Below are 21,424 nucleotides of genomic sequence, written 5' to 3'. Positions count from 1 at the left end.
TATTAATCACCCTGATTAGAAATAGATTAAACTCTCAACAAAATCCACACCTGCCCTGTTTTTACTTTATTGATATTATTACAGACTATTACCAACCACTTTTATCATCCTTTCAAACTTGAAATTGTAAGCTTGTCCTCTAATCAAGCACTGGTTCCTATTTAGTTTCTATATATATATACAAAAGTCTTAGGCCACGATCACCAGCTTTGTTGTTTTAGCAAAGTTTTAATGTGCATACATGTTTATTTCTCTTTTTTAAGATACAAACAGAAAATACAGGAAATATGTACACAAAATGAATAACAAAACCATTTTCAGAACTAAATGTCTTCTTCAGGCATCAGTTAGTATTTAGTGTGATCTCTCTTGGCATGAAACACATCTTGAGGAGACTGAAGTCCTGAAGTCTTTTGATTATTATTAGAAATTAGGATTTAATTTCATTTAGGTATAAGAGATCCTGCAGCTGCCTGCTATTGTTCAAGTGCAAGGGGAACTTACCCTAAATACTTGACAATTCAGCTTATACTTTTATACTGTTTTTAATATTACATACACATTTCCTGTTTTTTTCTGGTATATATATACTCACACTCACCTAAAGGATTATTAGGAACACCTGTTCAATTTCTCATTGGTGTAATGGTGTGGGGGATGTTTTCTTGGCCCACTTTAGGCCCCTTAGTGTCAATTGGGCATCATTTCAATGCCACGGCCTACCTGAGCATTGTTTCTGACCATGTCCATCCCTTTATGACCACCATGTACCCATCCTCTGAAGGCTACTGCCAGCAGGATAATGCACCATGTCACAAAGCTCGAATCATTTCAAATTGGTTTCTTGAACATGACAATGAGTTCACTGTACTAAAATGGCCCCCAAAGTCACCAGATCTAAACCCAATAGAGCATCTTTGGGATGTGGTGGAACGGGAGCTTCGTTCCCTAAATGTGCATCCAACAAATCTCCATCAACTGCAAGATGATATCCTATTAATATGGGCCAACATTTCTAAAGAATGCTTTCAGCACCTTGTTGAATCAATGCCATGTAGAATTAAGGCTGTTCTGAAGGCGAAAGGGGGTCAAACACAGTATTAGTATGGTGTTCCTATAATCATTTAGGTGAGTGTATGTATGTGTGTGTATTTATATATATATATTTAATACTTAGTTGAATCAGAACCTGGACCGGAATTGTTACATTCCTTATGTTTTTCATCACTATCTAATAAATACAGTAAGCAAGATGTTTGTTTGTGTATGTGTGTATCGCAGTGACCCCTTAAACACCTCTGTGCTCATCACCAGAGTGAGGGCAGTAGACTGTGACCCTACCAATCACAGCTCATGCCATTTCTCTCTCTCTCTCTCTCTCTCTCTCTCTCTCTCTCTCTCTCTCCCTTCCCATCACTGACTTCTTGCCACCATGTGTATTTCTCAGTATTTCAGTCATATTTATGCAACACGCACCCACCCCCTCATCATGTGGGTATGTAGATGGGGAGGTTAGCTGTAGTAATTGGGGATTATGAAGTTTGGCCCTGCCTCTGACAGCAGCCTAGTGAAGATGGATGATTCTCATTTTAGCCTGTAAACGTTGTCAATTCTGAAGATACGCAACCCATCAGTAACCATGATGCACACATACATTTCACATATAGACACACCTGGCACACACACCGCAGCTGGGGTAAAGACTGGAGAAAGGCCAGATGCTAAGAGAAACCATAGATGAAACAGAAAGAAAGAGAGCAGTAGTGGTAGAGGTAGTAGTAGTGGTAGTAGTGGTATTAATAGTAGTGGTAGTTCAAACCAAATGTTGAGATCTACTTTTTATTAAATTTGACTTGATTTTGACAATCATTTGACTTTATCCAAAACTTACTAAAATACCATATCTTCTTATTTTTCTAGCTCTCCCTCTGTGAGGTCACAATTTTCATGGGGGCCACTTCTTGACACAACCCCTCTGTAATAGCTCTCCTGTCTGCACACATCAATAACAGATGAGGCCCCTAATCGCACGACACCAAAATAATTTCACCCCGACCCGCAGCCACATTTACATAATAGTATTTCCTCTCGGAGGCTTTTTCTTTCTCCAATTCCATCTATCTCTCTTTCTCTTCTTTTCCCTCTGCTTGTATGTATTGTCTCCTGAAAGAGCATGTAAACTGCACCGTGTGCGTGTATGTATGTGTGCATGTGTGGTATATTGAGAAAGAGTGATGGGGGGATATTTAGCGGTGCATGCAGTATTAAATGAGTTTGACTGGCAGGGAGGCATTTATTGGTGTGCTCCTCTGAAGCAGGGAACTGTGGCTCTCAGCGTGCATAACACACACACACACACACACACACAAACGCGTGCACACTGTGTTTATCTGGCAGTAAACGTTAAGATTTAAAATTTATATTTTGGAAAGAAAATTTAGGATTGGAAATAAAAGGGAGAACAGGTGCAAGATGGTGCAAGCCAGAACCAATTGGCCTAATGTGTGGCAAACCAGTAAGCAACAGCTCCAACAACCATAATGTATTTTACAAATGCAAGCATTTATCTTTACTGGTCTACATGAATGGTTAATATTCCAATGACTGAAATATTTGTATTTTCTTCAATTCCTTTAAGTTTTTCTCTCTGCCTTTGTCTTGGTGTGGTTAGGTAATTAGTTCAGAGTAGGGCTTGTTGGGCTGTTGATGTATCTCTGGCTTAATGTAAGGAGATGGAAAGAGGAAATTCAAATGAAATGACTCTCACGAGCGAGCGCTGTTTTATATGCTCCCCCTTGAAGTGCAGGACACTAATTAATAGATCTGCCAGTGCCTAATGGTCCTTCCTGCACCGCAAACTGAGAGATGGAGGGAGCAAATGAGAACAGAAGTGGAAAGAAGGATAATGTGGCTAGAAATGTAAAAGAGACGAGGTAGAGAGAATTTCACCACTATGTTATAGATATACCATGACGCTACATTCATGGGAGTAGAATCAGTGAAATACATTTACGGATTATGTTTAATATTTTTGACTGATGCTTTCTTACCAAAGCAACTCTCAGGAAAGTATATCTCATATAAGCAGATACAAGAGAGGATATTTATATAACTGTAAATATACCAGTACAGCACTAGATATAGTGAGAATATTCAAGTACATTACCGACTGAAATTATATTACTTGAGTAAATTCTGCCATCTTTGTCAAGTGTGTGCTTATTTCCGCATATAATCGCCAATAAACTGAAACATTTCAGGGTATAATGCCAATAAAATAAACAATTTTTGCATGCCCACCAATAACCTAAACCATAAATGCAGTGCTGCTAATAACCATTAGGCATAAATAGGCTGCAGATCAATGAGTAGAGCATTGGTAGAGCATACCATTGCAAAGGTCAGGGGTTTAACCGGGGGGCAACCTTCCGATCTCACTGATGAAGCCAATGGGGAAATGACTCAAACTGCAATTCAACGACTAAACACTAGAGGCACGCTCCGAAAGGGAGTCAATTCCTATAGACCCCAATGTTAAAATGCCCAATTTTACAGCAAAAATAAATGTGTTTACAGCGGGTATAAAAAGTGTTTTTGGTCTATATATCAAATTCTGACCTTCATGACAACTGTGAGGGGGGCGATTTTTTTGGTAACTATGTTTAAATTATATTAAGCCTTTAAGTTTTGCATAATTAAAGTCAAACTGAAACTGTTTTTTTTTAGGAATATTGTGGTATTTAAAAAAAAGACTTATCTGTGAGATTTCTTTTTTTTTTTAATTCATGTGCTCTCATAATCTCTCATTATTTCCGGTCATATGGTATGGCAGCTGGACGGGGTCGGAGAAAAGATTGCAGCGATTAGCAACCCAACTTCAAACTATCCAATCAATTCTCGATGGACGAATTCAAGTCGCACCTTTTTTCATTTCCGGAGCTGTTTCACTCCGATATACGTCACCACGGGGAAAATAAGACAATCGCTACTTCCGTTTCATGACACTGCCACTGCTGTCACTACCATAGACATTATACACGCAGACGCCTTATAAAGTGCTGGAACGTAATCCAGCGTTGCCGCCATATTGGTTTGGTTTCCTCACTATACGCTAGCACCACAGTCAATCGAAGTCAACGGAGAACAAGCAACTATGCCCGAATTTTGTGCAGCTTACGGAGCAGTATTGAAACCAGATTGCATAGGATTACCTTTCACAAGTAAGATTGAAGAAAAATTTTGGTTATTTTACCATTTATAATATTATTTCATCGTAACTAACGTTACTTACATGTAACCAAACCGTGTGAAAATCCGGTAAAAATTCAGGGAGTTATGATTATTGTAGTTGGGGATACCAAGATCCAAGATGGCGGCTGTGCTAATACGTCAGCTCCAATAGGCAGTGTCAGTCTATGAGGTGTCTACGTATATAATGTCTATGGTCATTACCGTCAAGCTAGCGGCGTGGTTTCAGCAACCAGCCACCTAAGCTTGGCCCACGTCCCGCCTCTTTACACATGCGAGTGATGCGCTATGACATGCAGCCAAGATACAGACGAAAGGCTCAAAACAATTGCTTTCAAAAAAGCTCTTTACAAACCTATGGGTGACGTCACGGACAGTACGTCAATATGTTTTCATCCCAGCATTGGGTCAAAGCTGTTGTAATTTAACCTATATGCTAGGTTGTTTCAACCCAAAATGTTTTGTTGAGTCAAATATAAACAATTTCTTGGTTAATTTAACCCAATGGCTGAGTTGAAAATAACCCAGCAATTTTTAGTTTGTAGGCTACTGATAAAATGTATAGCCTTATTTTAAAGTACGTTGCTCTTTATATAAGAATCTGCCAAATGCAAGAAACACAAATGCTCATTCCCAATCCCAGACGTCTACTATTTGCTTACATGAGATATAACCTTTACTCACGTTACTATGAAACTACAAAACAGGAAGTTGATAAAATTGTGCACAAATATATATTTTTTTCATAAGTGTGCATGTAATCCTCACCTATTGTCATAAGTTTCAGATGACTGATACAATTACATAATCCCAACATCAACTGTATGAAATGGAGCCCTTGACCTTAACTAAATCTACTGACTTCAGAGCGAAATCAAGTCCCAAGTTCATTTTCTACCCCTGGGAGACACAAACACCCTAAACCGCTACATCATTTCTCTCTCCTTCAGTAGCATTCACAGGTTAAACTGTCAGTGCAGGGGAAACAACCTGTCAGTCAATCACACAAGACCAGTTAGCATACTTGCTTCTAACAAAGAAAAGGAGACCGCTCAAAATTTGCAATTTGTCTGATCGGTTGTGCCACAGTAAACCTAGCTCACACACACACACATACCCAGGGGAGGCATATTGACCCTTAGGTTAATGCCCTGCTCAGTAGCCTTTGACCTTGCCAGCCTCAGGGCTCAGTGGTGAAATGGACAGAGGAATTGTGGGGTCTTTCAAACAAGTCTATAGATCTCTGACACTGGCCTTGTTTGTGTGAGTGAATGAATGAATGTGGGGATGATTGCATTTGACTTTTGACTGACAACTTTGACTTTCTATTTTTGTGATCAGTTATGGGACATGTTACCATCTGTATGTGTGTATAGCTGTAGTTTTAATGCATAGTGTCTGCTGTTTGTTGGCATGCGCTAGTGCTAGCAATTTTTTCAAGTATATTAATGCAAAGCTTGCACTGCACAAACAGTAGTTCAAAGGATAAAAAATATACAGTTGAAATAAATGCAGATTACAGAACAGAAACATATTGCAGTTTTGGAATTTATGAACATTAAATATGTTTTTGGAAACAACAATAGCTAAATGTATCTAATGCACCCACTTGCATGATGCATAAGCCATATGTTTGTGTAACTTTACAAAGTAAAGAACAAGTGTTTGCTACTTAACCCTAAACCTCTATGCAGTCTTGAAACTTAACCTCAGCTAAAAACTCTATAGAGGACACATCGCACCAGTGAGGTCAAGGCCCCAGCATAAGCTCAGAGAGGTGAAAGGTCAGCGTTAGGTTCAGTGAGGGTGCATAGGTCAACAGCAGGGTTGGGACGGGGTCAAGCGATGCTGGCAGCCGGACAGGGGCAAGCATGAGCTTAGGAGCCCTGGCAGGGTACGCGCCCCTATCCCCCAGCCATTACCTGGGCGGGCTTGGTGCTGCTGTTGTCAGGGGTGAAGTGCATTTCAGGAAAGGGCTGTCGATCAAACACATGGTCCAATACCTCGAGCTGTTGCGGCGTGAAGAGGTCTCCTCGCATCTGCTTGCGCAGAAAGTCCCGCCCCGAGTGACCATGGCCATTCGCCAAAGGAGAGTCCTGTAGAGCTGGAAAGATATTTAAACACTTTTAGAATCTAAAAATCGATAAATATGGTATAATGTAATACTTACAAAAGGAGGGTGTATTAAAAACAATAGTTGCTCTTTTTCATAAAATTGCATTGAATTGGTACTAAGGTTTAAAACTCCTAAAGGATGTTAAAGCACAATAACCACCAAACCAAAGAGTTTCTTCACCTATTTACTAATTATTTTGTCATTTAGTTAAAGCCAAAGAACATAAGTCTGCTTTATTTATTTACAAATTATTCATTTTGTAACTAGATCAGAAATTAAATGATTTAACTCAGAAACGTGTTGTATACCCTTCCGGCCTTATATGAACACTCCAAGGACAGCAGAGAGAGGCCAAGATTTTTATCTTCAATCCATCAATAGAGGGTATGCATGTGACTTCAGCTATGGTGAAAGTGACTGCAGTTACGCCCACTGAGTGGCAAAAAGTCTGAGCGACAACATTAACATAGCGTGAAAAACGTGTCTAAAAAGGGAAAAGTAACCATATGTCAGCCATATGTCAGGTATGTAAAATTTTGGAATAAAAAAATCCTATAAAAATACACCAATAAATACTCTTATTCTGTGTAATTGAATCCATTATGATGAGGCTTGTGTTCTACAAAGGTGGGATGGTTTAATAGTGTTAGGAAAGACAAACATATATGTCAAGAAAAGCAATGTCTGGCCAAATGCCAATGTCCACAGACTACTGGTTGTTTAAAAAGTTGTTAGGGTCACTGTTAAGGCCAACTAAATTCAATTTAAGCTGATAATGGTCAGTTTTACTGGCTTTTTCGCAGCAGCCGCTATGAAAACCAGCCATTTTGTTCCATGTTTTTCCACTCAACAGGGCGAACTTCGGCGTGGTCACGTAGAAAAAAGAAACGTCGTTGCATACCCTCTATTGGTGGAGCATGCCATTAGCACACACCAAGATGATTGGTTTTATTCTCACATTGTTAGGAAAAAAACGCAATAAAGGCCTTTTTTATTGTTACTGATGACAACTGCAATGACAGTGTAAAAACACGTTTTTTACAGAAATTAGTCAAAATTGATTTATTGCGTTTTGGAAGCAAACTCTATGTACCCTAGCTGTCACTGGGGCAGTCCCCCTATGAAGGTCCTAATATATACAGGGTTCCCACACCTTAGTTAACTTTAAAATTTAAGGACCATTCAAGGACTTTTCAGGTCCAAAACCCTCAAATTCAAGGACTAAATGTGGGGACACATTTCAAGTAAGAGCAAGGTTAAATCGTGTGACATTTTAAGATACATTGTTACAGTTTCCTTTCGAGGGAACTTGCGCTGCATCACTGCGGTGACACTTTGAGGATGCGTCCAGAGGTAAGTGCGTCTGAATGTGTATATCAAATTCAACCAATGGTGAGGATTAATGACAAAGACAGGGTGACGGGAGAGCCAGGAAGTATATCGCTATCTGATATATTGCCAAAGACGGCGTTACAGGGACACAGGAAGTATGGCAAGGGAGAAGCAGCGTCTTCTCAGGGAACAACAGTTACACACACAACTATGCAAAAAAGCATTTTGGTATATGGGCCATTCTACCGAATTGGTGCAAATTGACACTTCAAAACTTCTTGAAAAAAATGTGTTTTTTCCTGCAAGCTTTGTAGTCATAAACATAGTAGAACATCTAAGGAACACTAATCTACTGATTGGACACTTTAATTTCCTAGCATGTTTTTATACAGTTTCGAAATGTTTTCTCTCTCCCAGAATTTGTCACTATCGAAACACAACAACATTTGATATAAAAATTAGGTTTTTAATAGCCTATTCTGATTTTCTTTACATTAACCTTCTAAATATATTTTTTTAATTTTTTTAAAGACAGTGTCATGGTTATATTGATTAGAAATATTATTTTAACAAAACTATAAGAGTGGTTCATCAAATTAAATGCATTTTGAAAGCAATATTTCTCTGTAATTGCCATACATGCACTGATACAGTTTTCAAATTCAAGGATTTATTAGTTTAAATTTTTATCTAACTAAATAAAATTATGTTTTCTTTTCTGATAACAAAACCTATTTTATTTTTCCAGAACATTATTTGTTTCGGTCGTGACATCAAATGTTCGGTAGTGACGACCATATTGGATTGTCCATATTTTGTGTAAAAAAAAGTCATTAGTTAGTCAAAAATGGTTGGCATTATGCAGTCAAAACATACAGCACAAAGAATATCTAATGCAACACCACATAAAAGCACTTTGCACTGAAATTACGCTGAAGAGATGGCGGATAGTTCAGACCTTGAAGGTGCTGTGTTGATTTTCACATCTCTTGAGAAAAAGATGACAATGTATGTCCATATAAAACTTCAGGCCCACAGTATAAACTACAGAATTTGGTGTGTGCACCCATGTCCATCTGTAATGTTGGTGTACACATGTGTGCTTTTCCATTACACATTCTAACTTCTCTAAGCCTCCTTAACGGATTCTCTTGTTGCTGAGTTTGACTTTTTTGAGATTGAAGTAAACTTAATTTTTTATTTGATTTGAGGTAGGTTGAATAAATTTTCATATAAAAGAACTAGTGATAGACCGATATATCGGCCGATTTTTGCGAGTTTTTATGTGTATTGGCATTGGCCGATTTGTGGCTGCTGTGTTCACAGGGTTTTTCCGGCATTATTTACAGACAGAAAGTTTTCCTAGAGACCAGAGGTAGAATCATATAGCCTTCATTTATATCAATAATGAGTCAAGCTTCTACTGTATGAATTAATTAAATTAATCTGGCTTAGTTCATTTTATCTTAGTTTGTAGTCCTAGTCAAATCACGTACAACATTACAGAAATATGACTAACAAATTATTTGTACTGAAAAAGAATATATGTGCCCATGAAAGTTTCTATTTATTTATTAAAATAAAGAAATAAGTGTCATTTTGTCACTACCGAAACAATCACGTCACAACCGAAATGTCAACAAATGTTTCGGTTGTGACTGTTTCGGTAGGGACGATTTAGGCTAACTTTGATCCTACTGCTAAGATGCTAATCAGTACGTAGTTAGCTAGCACAGTTCTCAACATTGAAACATGAGTAAAACCTAAATGACCAGTAGAAAAAATCAAAAAAACTTAATTAATCATTGAAAACGTGTGATCGGTAGTGACATTCATAAATGTCACACACTGATTTCCAAACTTTTGATCACATTTACTTCAAAACCATGGGACTGATCTTATCACCAATTACTTATCAAAATTGAGGGGAGTGGCTTAAAGCATTATTATATTATTGACCAAACTATGCAATGTTTCGGTAGTGACGTGAAAATGCGGGACAGTGTTTTTTTTACATGATTTAACATGATTTTTACTGAAAATATCCAATAAATATATTTTTGGTTTTAATTAACAAAAGTATTCAAAATGATACTTCCTAAAACAATGATAAAAAAAATTACAAAAATTATTTCATATTTTTTTTCCTATGTTAAAATTCAGACCTTGGGGTTTGGGACAACCACCTCTCAATTGAAAGCACCATATAAATGATGATATTTTATATATAAAGCCTGCCGCTACCTCAAATATTACTTTGGGTTTTGATTGGTATTTACTTATATTTTTTTATTATCAAACATTTTCCTACATTAATGCTTTTTAAATTAGTTTTTTGGTTCCGGGACAGCAATTTGCACGAATTCGGTAGAATGACCCATATAAATCAACAATCCTATACAAAAGATATAAGCATTTAAAGCGAACAGTTTAGCACGTGTGCTTAAAACGTCTAGAATTTTTATGATATTGTCCTACACTACACAGAGAATAATATAGATTTTTTACTCCAGAAAACTTCTTGCATAAAATAGATTCAAGCACTTTCAATGACCTGTATCTATGTATGCATTTGTTCAAAAACTTCCCAGGGCCTTGAATTTTTTCCCCCAGATTCACAAACTTTCAAGGATTTCAAGGACTCATGGGAACCCGGTATGTACAAATATACATATGTACCAATATTTGAGATACTAATACTCTTTACATGCAAAGCTATACATTTTGAAAGGGTTCAGACCCAGTGACAGCTAGGGTACCTATTTTGACAATTTGACATTTTGACATTCTAACATGTGCATGTCCTATGGCAGTGGTTCTCGAACTTTTTCTGCGTGCGGCCCCCCTTGTGTATGGTGCATTCCTTCGCGGCCCCCCCAAAAGAACATTTATTTATTTTTAATATTTTTATTTTTAATTTTTAATAATATGTTTTGTTTAATTAAAAAAATAAAGTTATACAAAGTAGTGCTGTTGGTTAGTAGCCTTATGTTTTTAGGTTTAATTACACAGAATTCACGTTAAATGAGTGTATTTTATAAAATGTCATAAAACTGGGGCCCCCCTGGCACTATCTCGCGCCCCCCCCTGGGGGCCCCAGACCCCAGTTTGAGAACCACTGTCCTATGGGATCGGCATAACATGAGGGTGAATTAATGAACACATTTTCATTTCTAATTGAACTCGGCCTATTCCTTTTGAAAAAATCTTTGATTTCAGACATTCTGAATGAACAATAAATACATTTTCTAAATATGAAGTTGAATGTCAGAAATAACTAACTGTAGGTAAACACAAAACAATCTTTAGCATTAACATAATGAACATGAACGTATGAGAACACACACTCACACACACATAAGCACCCAAACACAGATTCCCGGTCCACTCTGAGTGAGTGTTAAGGCGGCGTGAGTCAGTTATTACTGTGCTGTTGAGTTTCTGAAGAGACAATTATAAGAGCTGAGAAAGCTACAGCCCTCAAATGATTACAGGGAGAGAAAAAGAGAGAGAGAGAGAAAGAGAGAGAGAGGGATGTAAAAAGAAGAATAGAAACGAAAATCCCTGATATAGAGCCAATTCATTTCTTCAAAATACCTCTGAGAGGTTATTCTTGGGAGTTTGAGTCAGAGGGCAGAGCAATCCCCACAAAACGAGAGAGAGAGAGAGAGAGAGAGAGAGAGAGAGAAGAAAGAGATATATAGAGAGAGATGCAAAGGGGTATAAGGATAAAATGACAGGCGGACAAAGCAGCTATCCAAAGATTCCCTTATTTGAACACAGAAATCGATCCATTTGAATGTGAATTTAAACCCAATCTGTGGTTACTTAAAAGAAAGATCAGCTAGTCGTTGACTGCGTGATGGCCCGCGGGTCCCACGTCTCTCTAATACACCTCGACGCTGGGACTTACCTCAGCAAAGCTTAAATGCTCGCGCTCACACAGAGACAGAACACACAGTGACTGAGTATATGATCTCCAGTGTTTTGACCCTTTTAATCCCAGCGGTCAGTGTGTCTGATAGAATTCAATTGATCAATCATGTCTGTGAGATGGCACCATTTCAGCAGGTTTATTGCTTTCCACTCTTCTCAAAGACTGTCACTGACAGCACACACACACACATACAAACAAACGCACACATACAAAAGACTTTGGCCACACAAAAGTGCATCTTGTAAACTGTCACTCTTTGGAGTGCTTGTGTTACAGTTTTCTACATAAAGTCATCCTACATAATGTAAAGGACATTCTGTGAAAATATAATCTTGATTTCTTCAATATTGACTGAGTAAGATCATGTGAAAACAATGTGAAATCAAACTTTATGCCTAAAGGGGACATTTAACTTTTTTAATATGTAAAATAAATCTTTGGTGTGCCCAGAGTACATTCAGTATGTAAAGTTTTAGCTCAAAATACCATATAGATCATTATAAAACATGTTTAATTTGCCATTTTTTAGGGGTAAGCAAAAATGTGTCGTTTTGGCTGTGTTCTTTTAAATGCAAATGAGCTGATTTCTGCACTAAATGGGAGTGGCGTGGTTGGATAGTGCAGACCTTATTTTTTCACCTAACTAAGTAACTGGGTTGATCTTTTTCACATTTTCTTTCACATTTGATAGAAGGACTGGGGACCCAATTATTGCACTTAAACATTAAAAAAAGTCAGATGTCGCCTGGGCTACGGCAGTTCATTGGAACGAATGCGTCAAGTTGAGCCGTTATCTTGAAACAGGGAAGCCCCGCATCAGTGTCATTGTAGGTGTAACGGAAATAAAATCACCATAAATCGTCATGAATCCGAATTTCTAGTTTTTTTTCCAATGGTCAGACATGTATTAAGCATTGAGTCTAGAGAAAATTTTAAGTTTTGATATTAAAGCAACACTAAAGAGTTTTTGCCCTTTGCTCCCCCTACAGGTTGGAAGCGGAATTGTCCATTACCACTGTCGTAAATAATTTAGCCTACTGCAGCAAAGCTGGCTCTGATTGGATTGTAGGTCTGCCTTAAAGCAAGTTTTTGTAGTTTTCATTGAACTACAGGACCACGACTAACACAGTCTCACCCCATGTCGTCAATATTTGACGACACTTAACCATTCGTCAATATGTGACGCGGAGGGTATACCTTTTGCGTCATTTTTTGACGAACTGGGGACTTCAATACTATTACGTCCGTTGCATTCTCTTCTCCTATTTTCTTACCATTTTCGCGTCGGTTTAGGGTTAGATTACGCAAAATTAAACAGTGTACGCAAAATTAAACAGTGGACGCGAAATTACACAGTTGTCACCTGGCGTTGGGGTTAGAAACAGTTGTCACCTGGCGTTGGGGTTAGAGTTAGGTTTGGGTAGGGATGTCATTATGTAAATCTAACCCTAAACCGATGCGAAAATGTTAAGAAAATAGGAGAAGAGAATGCAACGGACGTAATAGTATTGTCCCCAGTTCGTCAAAAAATGACGCGAAAGGTATACCCCAAGGCGACATCTAGTGTATATATATATATATATATATATATATATATATATATGTCTCTGATGAAGCCAATACGGAAGTGATTTAAACTGCAATTCATCGACTGGCCGCTAGAGGCTGGCTCCAAAAGGGAGTCAATTCCCATAGACATCCGTTAAAATGGCCAACTTTTCAGTAGAAAATAATATGTTTACAGCCTGGTACAAAAAGTGTTTTTGGTCTTTATAGCTAATTTTGCCATTCATGACAATTGTGAGGCGGGTGAAATATTTTGTAACTCATCAGTTTAAATGATATTAAGCATTAAAGTTCTGCATAATTAAGGGCGTGGCCACTTGAGTGATGGTTGAACAGCCACTGCCGTCACTAGAGTCGAGCTAAGCGGGAGTGGTTTCAGCAACCAGTAAACTCAGTTTCACCCACGTCCCACCTTTTTACCCATTTTAGGATATCCGCGAGTGATGCAGGGTGACGTGCGGCCAAGATGGCGACGACAGGCACCGCCTACTGTAAGCTTTAAAAACGATCTTCAGAAACCTACGGGTGACGTCATAGACACTACGTCCATCTTTTTTTACAGTCTATGTTTTTTTTCCATGGTTTGGTCAAATGTGGCACTTTTGGCTTAATTTAAAACCAGTGGTTCGATTTGCCCATATTTTACCTATGGATTAAAACCACCCAGCATTTTTTTAAAGTGCAACCCTTCTACATTTGCGATATTGCAACATCCCAAATATTTCATTTTATTCATCATTCTTAAATTTTTTTCCAGATTTTCCAAATGGTCTGCCAATGTGCGGTTGGCATTACTACAGCCATGTGCATCCATATCTTTCTGGAATAACTTAAGAGCACTGACTGTTATCATTACAGCATGAATGCATGTGTATACACATGCAGAATGTAGGTACACTATGCACACCCTCGAAAACATAGCCATAAAGTGTCAAAATATAATGTTCTGGAGTTTTGTGGTTGTTATCATTACACAGATGTGTATATATCCGTGAGTATCTGTGATGTGTGTAAGTGATAGTGTTTCACAGCGCCAGCCTCCGTGTGTGAAATGCAATTTTTGACAGATCTGAAAGCCCACTCAGCCATATCAGAGCAAAAGAGAGAGAAAGCGAGTGGTTACCAATAAAGCTATTTTTTCACCAAATTTAAACAAACGCACCATGCCGGCATCACGGGTAACCAACCTTCCTCGCATTAAGTTTCAGGACACACACACACACACAGTGGCCTAAGGTATTCAGATGTTTGCCAGTGATTCCCTATCCCTTTGTCTTTCATCCTCTGAACCTGCTATAGGAAAGCACTCTCTGTAACAGACACAATGCAACCCAGCTGCATTCTGGGTTAACCCCACTATTCACCCGTGCACAAGCACGCAGACAAAAAGATGGGAGGAAGGCATCTTCTCCTTCTCGCTTCAAAGGCAGAGACAATAGCAACAATGAGATCACCGTTGTGCCTTCTCTTTCACACACCTTCTTACTCTCTCTCTCTCTCTGGGGTGAGGTTGAAGGTTTTTTGGGGGGCAAAGAAAACTGCCCGGTGGATTCCTTTCGGACTTGATACACTTGGTGTACGTGTGTCAATGTGATCACGTCAACCTTGACAAATCAAAGTATGTGTCTCAGAAAAAAAATACTTTAACAAATCCCACTGTTATCAACTATCGCTATTACCAAATGTCCTTTATCTCTCATTCAGAATATTCAACCAAATGAACAGAGATAAGACTGACTGAAACGAAACAGCAAAAAAATAATAAACAGCAGCGGAAGTTGTGTATTATATGACCGGCCCGTCCGAATCGTCACACTTGAATTTTTTTCCTTTTTAGCAGCTTCTACATTAAAATAAGGTTTTCTTTATTCTTTTATGGGGCAAAGAGAACATTGTCCCAACCTCTCTGCCCCGTACCACAGGCCTTCTGTCTGTCTTTATTCTGTTCTTCCTTTCCTCCTCCATTCAAAGAGAATGGGCAGACACAAGGCTTCTGTTCTGGAGGCCCCACAAGTCAAGTTCTCTCTTTCAGATCACTTCCCCTGGGTCAAAGGTCATCGCTGGGCTTTCCCAAAACACATATACACACCAGACACCCACACTAAGCCATCCAAACCCTCTGTAGCTTTTTTCCTGACGGTGTGCAGCTGCGAGTCAGAGCGTCCTGCTTCACTAAACACGCATTTTCTTTCTCCTTCTCACTTTTCTGAAACGTCGCCATTCAGCAGCGAAATTTATGGTATTACATAGACACAGCTTAGTGAAGCTCATGAAAACCTCTTTATTTAATTTCTCGCTTGCCCTTTCCATCTTCACCACGCTCTTTAACATATGCGCGCTACGTTTACAAGCGGTGCGCTAGCTGCCGAACTATCCGTCATGTTACTTTATGCCTCTAGCAAACCCGAGAGGACGCCTCTTGGTGTGAGCGCATCCACTCACACGCCGCAAAACATCGTAGCGCTGACCACCCGCAGTTTCACCCTGTCAATTAAACACACAAATTCATTTAGCGGCCCCTCCCTCTCTGCTGGATGTGATGTGTTGCATTAATTAAAGTGGCAGACGTCTGCCTAATTGGTGCTTGGATGAACGTTGATGTGTGTGTTGGTGTGTGTGGGTTACAAAGTTGTATCATGTTTTATTTTATCAAAAGTTTATTGGATTTTATTGTGTATATATAGCTTTGAGACTTGCTTTACACTTAAAGTAAAGGTGCTACATGATGCCATGATGAGACGTTTTTGGTTTATGGTTCCATAAAGAAGCTTTAATGCAGAACGTTTTTGTTTCACAAAAGGTTTTTTGTAATGGGAAAAGGTTCTTTTGACTACCCGAGTAGCACCATTGCGCCCCATCACTGAACCAAACTGAACTGTACCAGAGCAGGGCACGGTTAAAGGAAAACACCACCGTTTTTCAATATTTTACTATGTTCTTACCTTAATTAAGAAGAATTGATACATAACTATCTTTTTTCAATGCGTGCACTTAATCTTTGTACAACACGTTGTGAACGTGTTGGCATTTGGCTTGGCCCCATTCGGTCCTTGGGATCCAAACAGGGATGAATTTAGACCAAACACTTCCATGTTTTCCCTATTTAAAGACTGTTACATAAGAAGTTACACTAGTATGTATGGTGGCACAAAATGAAATAAAGCGGATAAAAAATGAGAACTATATTGTATGGCGGACAAACCTTATCCACTTAAAAAATCACCACGTTTTATTTTGTGCCACCATACTTACTCGTGTAAATACTCACGTAACAGTATTTAAATAGGGAAAACATGAAAGTCTTTGGTAGCTTCTAAATTCATCCCTAGGGTCCTAAGGAATGAATGGGGCTAGGCTAAATGCTAACACATTCACCTAAATATTACCCAGATTATACCACACATTGCACTGAAGCAAACGTTTCTGTGGCATTGCCTGCTGCCAGTGTAATTTCATAAATGCTCCTATGGGTTATATTTGCGGGAAGTGAGAGGCAACCAGGGCCGGGTTTCCCAAAAGCATCGTAAGACTAAGTAGATCGTAAAAACAATCGTACGAATAGTCTTAGAATTACGGGCCCTTTCCCAAAAGCTTTGTAACTTAAGTAGCACTTGAAAATCATCTTAGATCTACGAGTGCTCTGGAGTAATCTTTAATTCATAAGTGCATCGTAAGATAACAGAGTTACAAGGTCACCTGCAGGACAACTAGCAAATTGCACTCCTGCAATGATAATGTAATGTTTTAAATGTATTTTTATTTATTGGGTTCTTCTTTGTTTATTTGTTTAAATTACTTTAATATAATAAATTAAAAATTCAAATGAGAAATCAAATTTATATGACTAAACATATATTAATAAAGAAGGAAAACGTATTTGGTACAATTTTGGTAAAAGTTGGTAGTATCAAATTGATAAATGGTTCCTACCAATTGCTGCTATAGCCTAATTCATCTACAGTAAAAAAAAATGTTTGAAGATAAATGGCATCTGATTAAAGAAACCAAATAAATCTTTAAGGTACAATGCAATAATCCATAATAATAAATAAACATAGATAATAAACAATAAATAATAATAATCTAAACTATAATATAAAACGCAGAAGGCATTTCGCAGTGGGACGAGTCCTAACTAAATAAGGAAAAGAATATTTGAAGAGTTTCGTTGCAAAACAAGATAACTCCGTTTTTAATTTTTTTTGTCAAAACATGTTTATTATAATGTTATCATGTTATTATTTTGTTTTATATTGCTACTTAGCTGTATTTTTTTAAGTTATGAAGGTTTAAATCAAAACAAACCAACCAACTGCAGTTGAATTGATATTAATTAGAATGCACAACAAAAAAAACGAGATTTCTGAAAAATAAAAAAAAACGGCGTTTTGCAACAAAACTCTTCATTTCATCATGCACAAATGATTAAAACATTTAAAAAGTCATTGAACAATAAAGAAAAAATATTAGTGCACATCGGCTAGAAAAGCTTCTGCTATAAATTCGAGTCATTCTATTGGTGACATTTCAGCACTTGAAAAACGGATAGTGACTCGTAAGTAGCACTTAAAACCTAGCTGTGAGTGATAATTTTACGTGCATCTTTGGGAAACGCACGTAAATGAACAACGAATGTTCTTTAAGAAGCTCATAGAAAGCGCTCTTAAGTGCTAAGTTCAACAGTTATCGGGAAACCCAGCCTAGTACTGTTGTATGTATAGAGGAGGATATGTTATTAAAGCAAGTATTATTTCTGTATAGCAAAATATAAATGTCGACAACAACCAGCCAGAAACATCCTCTTGTTAACGTCTGTCAAGTCTATGGGTATGTGACATCTGGAGTTCCCTCATGTACTGCAGGGGTCTGCCAAGCAATGGCTTTTTAATAGACTCATGTGTGCAAGCCCACACATGTGCACATCCGCATGCACACGCTGTGCTTCCACTGGATAAAGATGTTTATCTAAGATGTGTCAGTGGTATCCAATCCCCCTTCTACTCTGATGCATCTGTCAGTGTTCAGCAACTTCTATCTGTGTACCGTGTGCGCATATGTGCATGTAAATGGTCTAAGCACTGGGGCTATACACATAGGAATGTACTTAAGATTAAACAGACAAATTTGGGAATTTGAACCAAATAATCAAAATCTACTCTTTTCCAATACACAAATAAATACAGATGGACTTACTTTCGTCTCTTTTCCGCTTGCTTGCATCAGCAGGTGAGCTAATTCCCAGAATTCCACTAATGGAATAGGAGGAGCCTGCGGCATCACTGGTTACTGCCGACACTTGAGTCACTGCTACTGTAGAGGCTACAAAGTTACAGAGAGGTTAAATCATTTAAAAAAGACTTTTATGACATACAAGAGCATTGTGGGGTATATGTTCAACAACTTGTGCACTTACAAGCAAAACACTTTGGGAACTGTTATCTACGTTTCATGTCAAATTTGAAAAACTTTTGTTTTTGAAAGTGAAAGTGCTGCGATTGTCAAGTCGTAAACACACACCCAGAGCAGCAGGGAGCTATCCCCGCAGCACCCAGGGAGCAATTAGGGACCTCTTAACCATTAGGCTACAAATGCCCTGAATTGCCTTTTCCATGTGTTTCTTCTGTAGGCCATACATTTACTTATATGTGTTTGGCAGACGCTTTTATCCCAAGCGACTTACAGTACATTTTTATCAGTATGTGAGTTCCCTGGGATTTTAAACCCATGACCTTCTGTGCTGCTAGCACAGTTAGCACCATTGTTAGCTAACAATACCAAGGCTATGGGTTTGACTCTTAAAGGTGCACTGTGTAGCTTTTAGAAGGATCTCCTGACAACAATATTTTCAGTGGTGTAAAGACCTTACATAACGAACTGTTTTTTTTTTACATAATGAAGTTTTTATCTACATACAACGCAGGTGTCCTTACACGGAAGTCACCATTTTGCACTGCCATCTTACTACAGTAGCCTTAAACGGACAAACTGCTCTACAGAGCATTTAATCACTACGTTGTTTCAGCCGACTATGGTGACTACCGTATCTTGTCTATGCATTTCGAAAGGGAGGACTGAGCTGTGGACTGAGCCGTTGGTAGCAATTTGCCATCTAATCACTAGATGTATATCAGAGTGAAACAGCTTCTGAAAAGAAAAAAGGTGGGGCGGTACTTGAATTCGTCCATCGAGAATGGATTGAATCGTTTAATGTTGGGTCATCTTACTAATTGCTAATCGTTGCGATCTTTTACCAGCCCCCGCCCACCTGCCATACCATATGACTGGAAGGTAGGAGAAATCATTTTGAGGAGAGAAGGAGATTTGCGTTTTTGATTAAAGATTATGAGGGTGCATTATTTTTTTTTTAATAATGAAGCTCACAGATAGATAAGTCATTTGTAATTACAGTTTTTCATTTAAATTTCATTTTGACTTTAAGGAATATAAGAAATGCACTGTAAGTTGTGTGGGATAACGCATTTGCCAAATGCATAAAATGTAAATGTCTTTTGATATTGACTGTATTGGGTTTAAAGCAGTCTCAGCCTATGTTGACTGAAAATATGAGGCACACAAAATTGGAAATACTTTAACGTCATCATCTGATTGGGTTGAACTCTACAGGATTTTTATTTTATTTATTTTTATTTAACTTTGTTTTGCCAGGTAGGCACGTTGAGAACAATTTCTCATTTAAAACGGCGACCTGGCCAAGATAAAATGCAGAGTGCAGACAACAAACAGTTACACATAAATAATAAAGGACAAAATAACAAAACATTACAATATACAGAACTCCAAAAAAAAAAAAACGACACGTCATTGCATAAACCCCCAGAAAATAAGTGACTAACTACTACAAAGGTAAGTATTCTGAGTTAAAATGACAAGACAGTGACATACAAAACAACATAATAAAAGCCAATACTGAGGTAGCTTAATATAGCAAAAAGTGACAGTGCAAAATTTCATTAGCATGGATTAGCATAATGACCAAACTATGGATAAAAAATTATTATCCCGAGTACTAAAATACAGACTAATAGTATAGACTACAGACTTCCAGGAGACACGTGTGTTACATTCTTTAACGGTCTGTCAGAAAATAAAGCTGGACTGTGATTGGTTGCTTTTCATGTCAGTCAGATAGCCTCTTGGGCGGACCTTGGCAAGCTACTTCGAGGTCTGTCTAAGTGAGACTACATTTTATGTAGGGTTAAGCCTGGTTAGTGCTTGGATGGGAGACCTAATGGGAAAATTAGGTTGCAGCTGGTACAGGTGTTAGTGAGACCAGCAGGAGGTGCTCACCCTGTGGTCTGTGTGGGTCCTAACACCACAGTATAGTCATGGGGACACTATAATGTCAAAAAGCACCATGCTATGTATAAGACTCTGAGGTCCTGACTCGCTGTGGTCATTAAAAATCCTAGGATGTCTTTCGAAAAAGTGTAGGGGTGTGCCCCGGCATCCTGGCCAAACTTCCACATTGGTTTTGAGTGCTGCAGAAAAGCAACTAATTGTAAATAATTGTAAGAAAAATGTAACTCATTTGTTACTGTTATTATGTGACTCCAGTTAAACCAGTTAAAGATCCCAGCACATTGTCATTGGTTAAGTATGTAAAGTTTGTTCTCGTGTCAGTGTTTTCCTTTTGTGGTTCTTGGCCCGGCATTTTTTCTTCCAATAACCTTTCAGCAAAACAAGCTGCCACTCTATTTTGGCAACGTGCTTCTGCCCAAGGATAAGACGCTAACAAGCTAACAGCTTTTCAACGTGTCTGGCTGTCTGTGAGGTCTTCGCAGTAGGGGACGAGGGCACAAAGTCTTCTCTCTGTCAACCCTTCATTTCCTCTCGCCGCTCTTTATCTCACTTCCTGTCAGCTGATGTACAGCCTGAGTGACAGTACAGTTGCCCCAAGGGGACACTAAGGTGTAGAGATGAGGCTAATCCCACATCCCAACAGACTGTGCTAAAATGATGAAGGAGGGGGAAAAAAGGAAAACAAATCGCTCACAGAAAAGATAAACGCCGCCTCTCGCCTGTCGCTCTCGTTTGCTAACCAGGTGGAAAATGTAATGAATGCATATCCCTCCATTTTTTACTCTTGATTTATCGTTTCAATTATCTGATTCTCTTATTCTTTCCTGCTTTCTTCCCCTCGCGTCAAGGAATGGAAACCCGAATTGAACACCTTATATATTCAAAATCCTTAAATTTCAATTTTC

The 21,424-nt window shown here is 38.4% G+C and overlaps 1 protein-coding gene across 3 annotated transcripts in view; it reads right to left on the bottom strand.

The window, feature by feature from the left end:
• Nucleotides 1-21,424, bottom strand: part of pax5 (paired box 5) — a 63,269-nt gene that overhangs the window by 25,790 nt on the left and 16,055 nt on the right. For 2 of the 3 annotated variants that reach the window (XM_055205492.2, XM_055205494.2), the window contains exons 5-6: nt 18,393-18,518; nt 6,171-6,352 (exon numbers count right to left, since the gene is read on the bottom strand). In XM_055205492.2, coding sequence (XP_055061467.1) covers nt 6,171-6,352; nt 18,393-18,518 — 308 coding nt within the window. The remainder of the gene's footprint in view (nt 1-6,170; nt 6,353-18,392; nt 18,519-21,424) is intronic. The other variant, XM_055205495.2, reaches the window with a different exon arrangement.

This window comes from Misgurnus anguillicaudatus, chromosome 3 (genome assembly GCF_027580225.2).
Source record: "Misgurnus anguillicaudatus chromosome 3, ASM2758022v2, whole genome shotgun sequence".
NCBI classification, from domain to species: Eukaryota; Metazoa; Chordata; class Actinopteri; order Cypriniformes; family Cobitidae; genus Misgurnus; species Misgurnus anguillicaudatus.
Note: the sequence above shows the minus strand (reverse complement) of the source record. Positions and strands in the feature narration are given on the sequence as shown.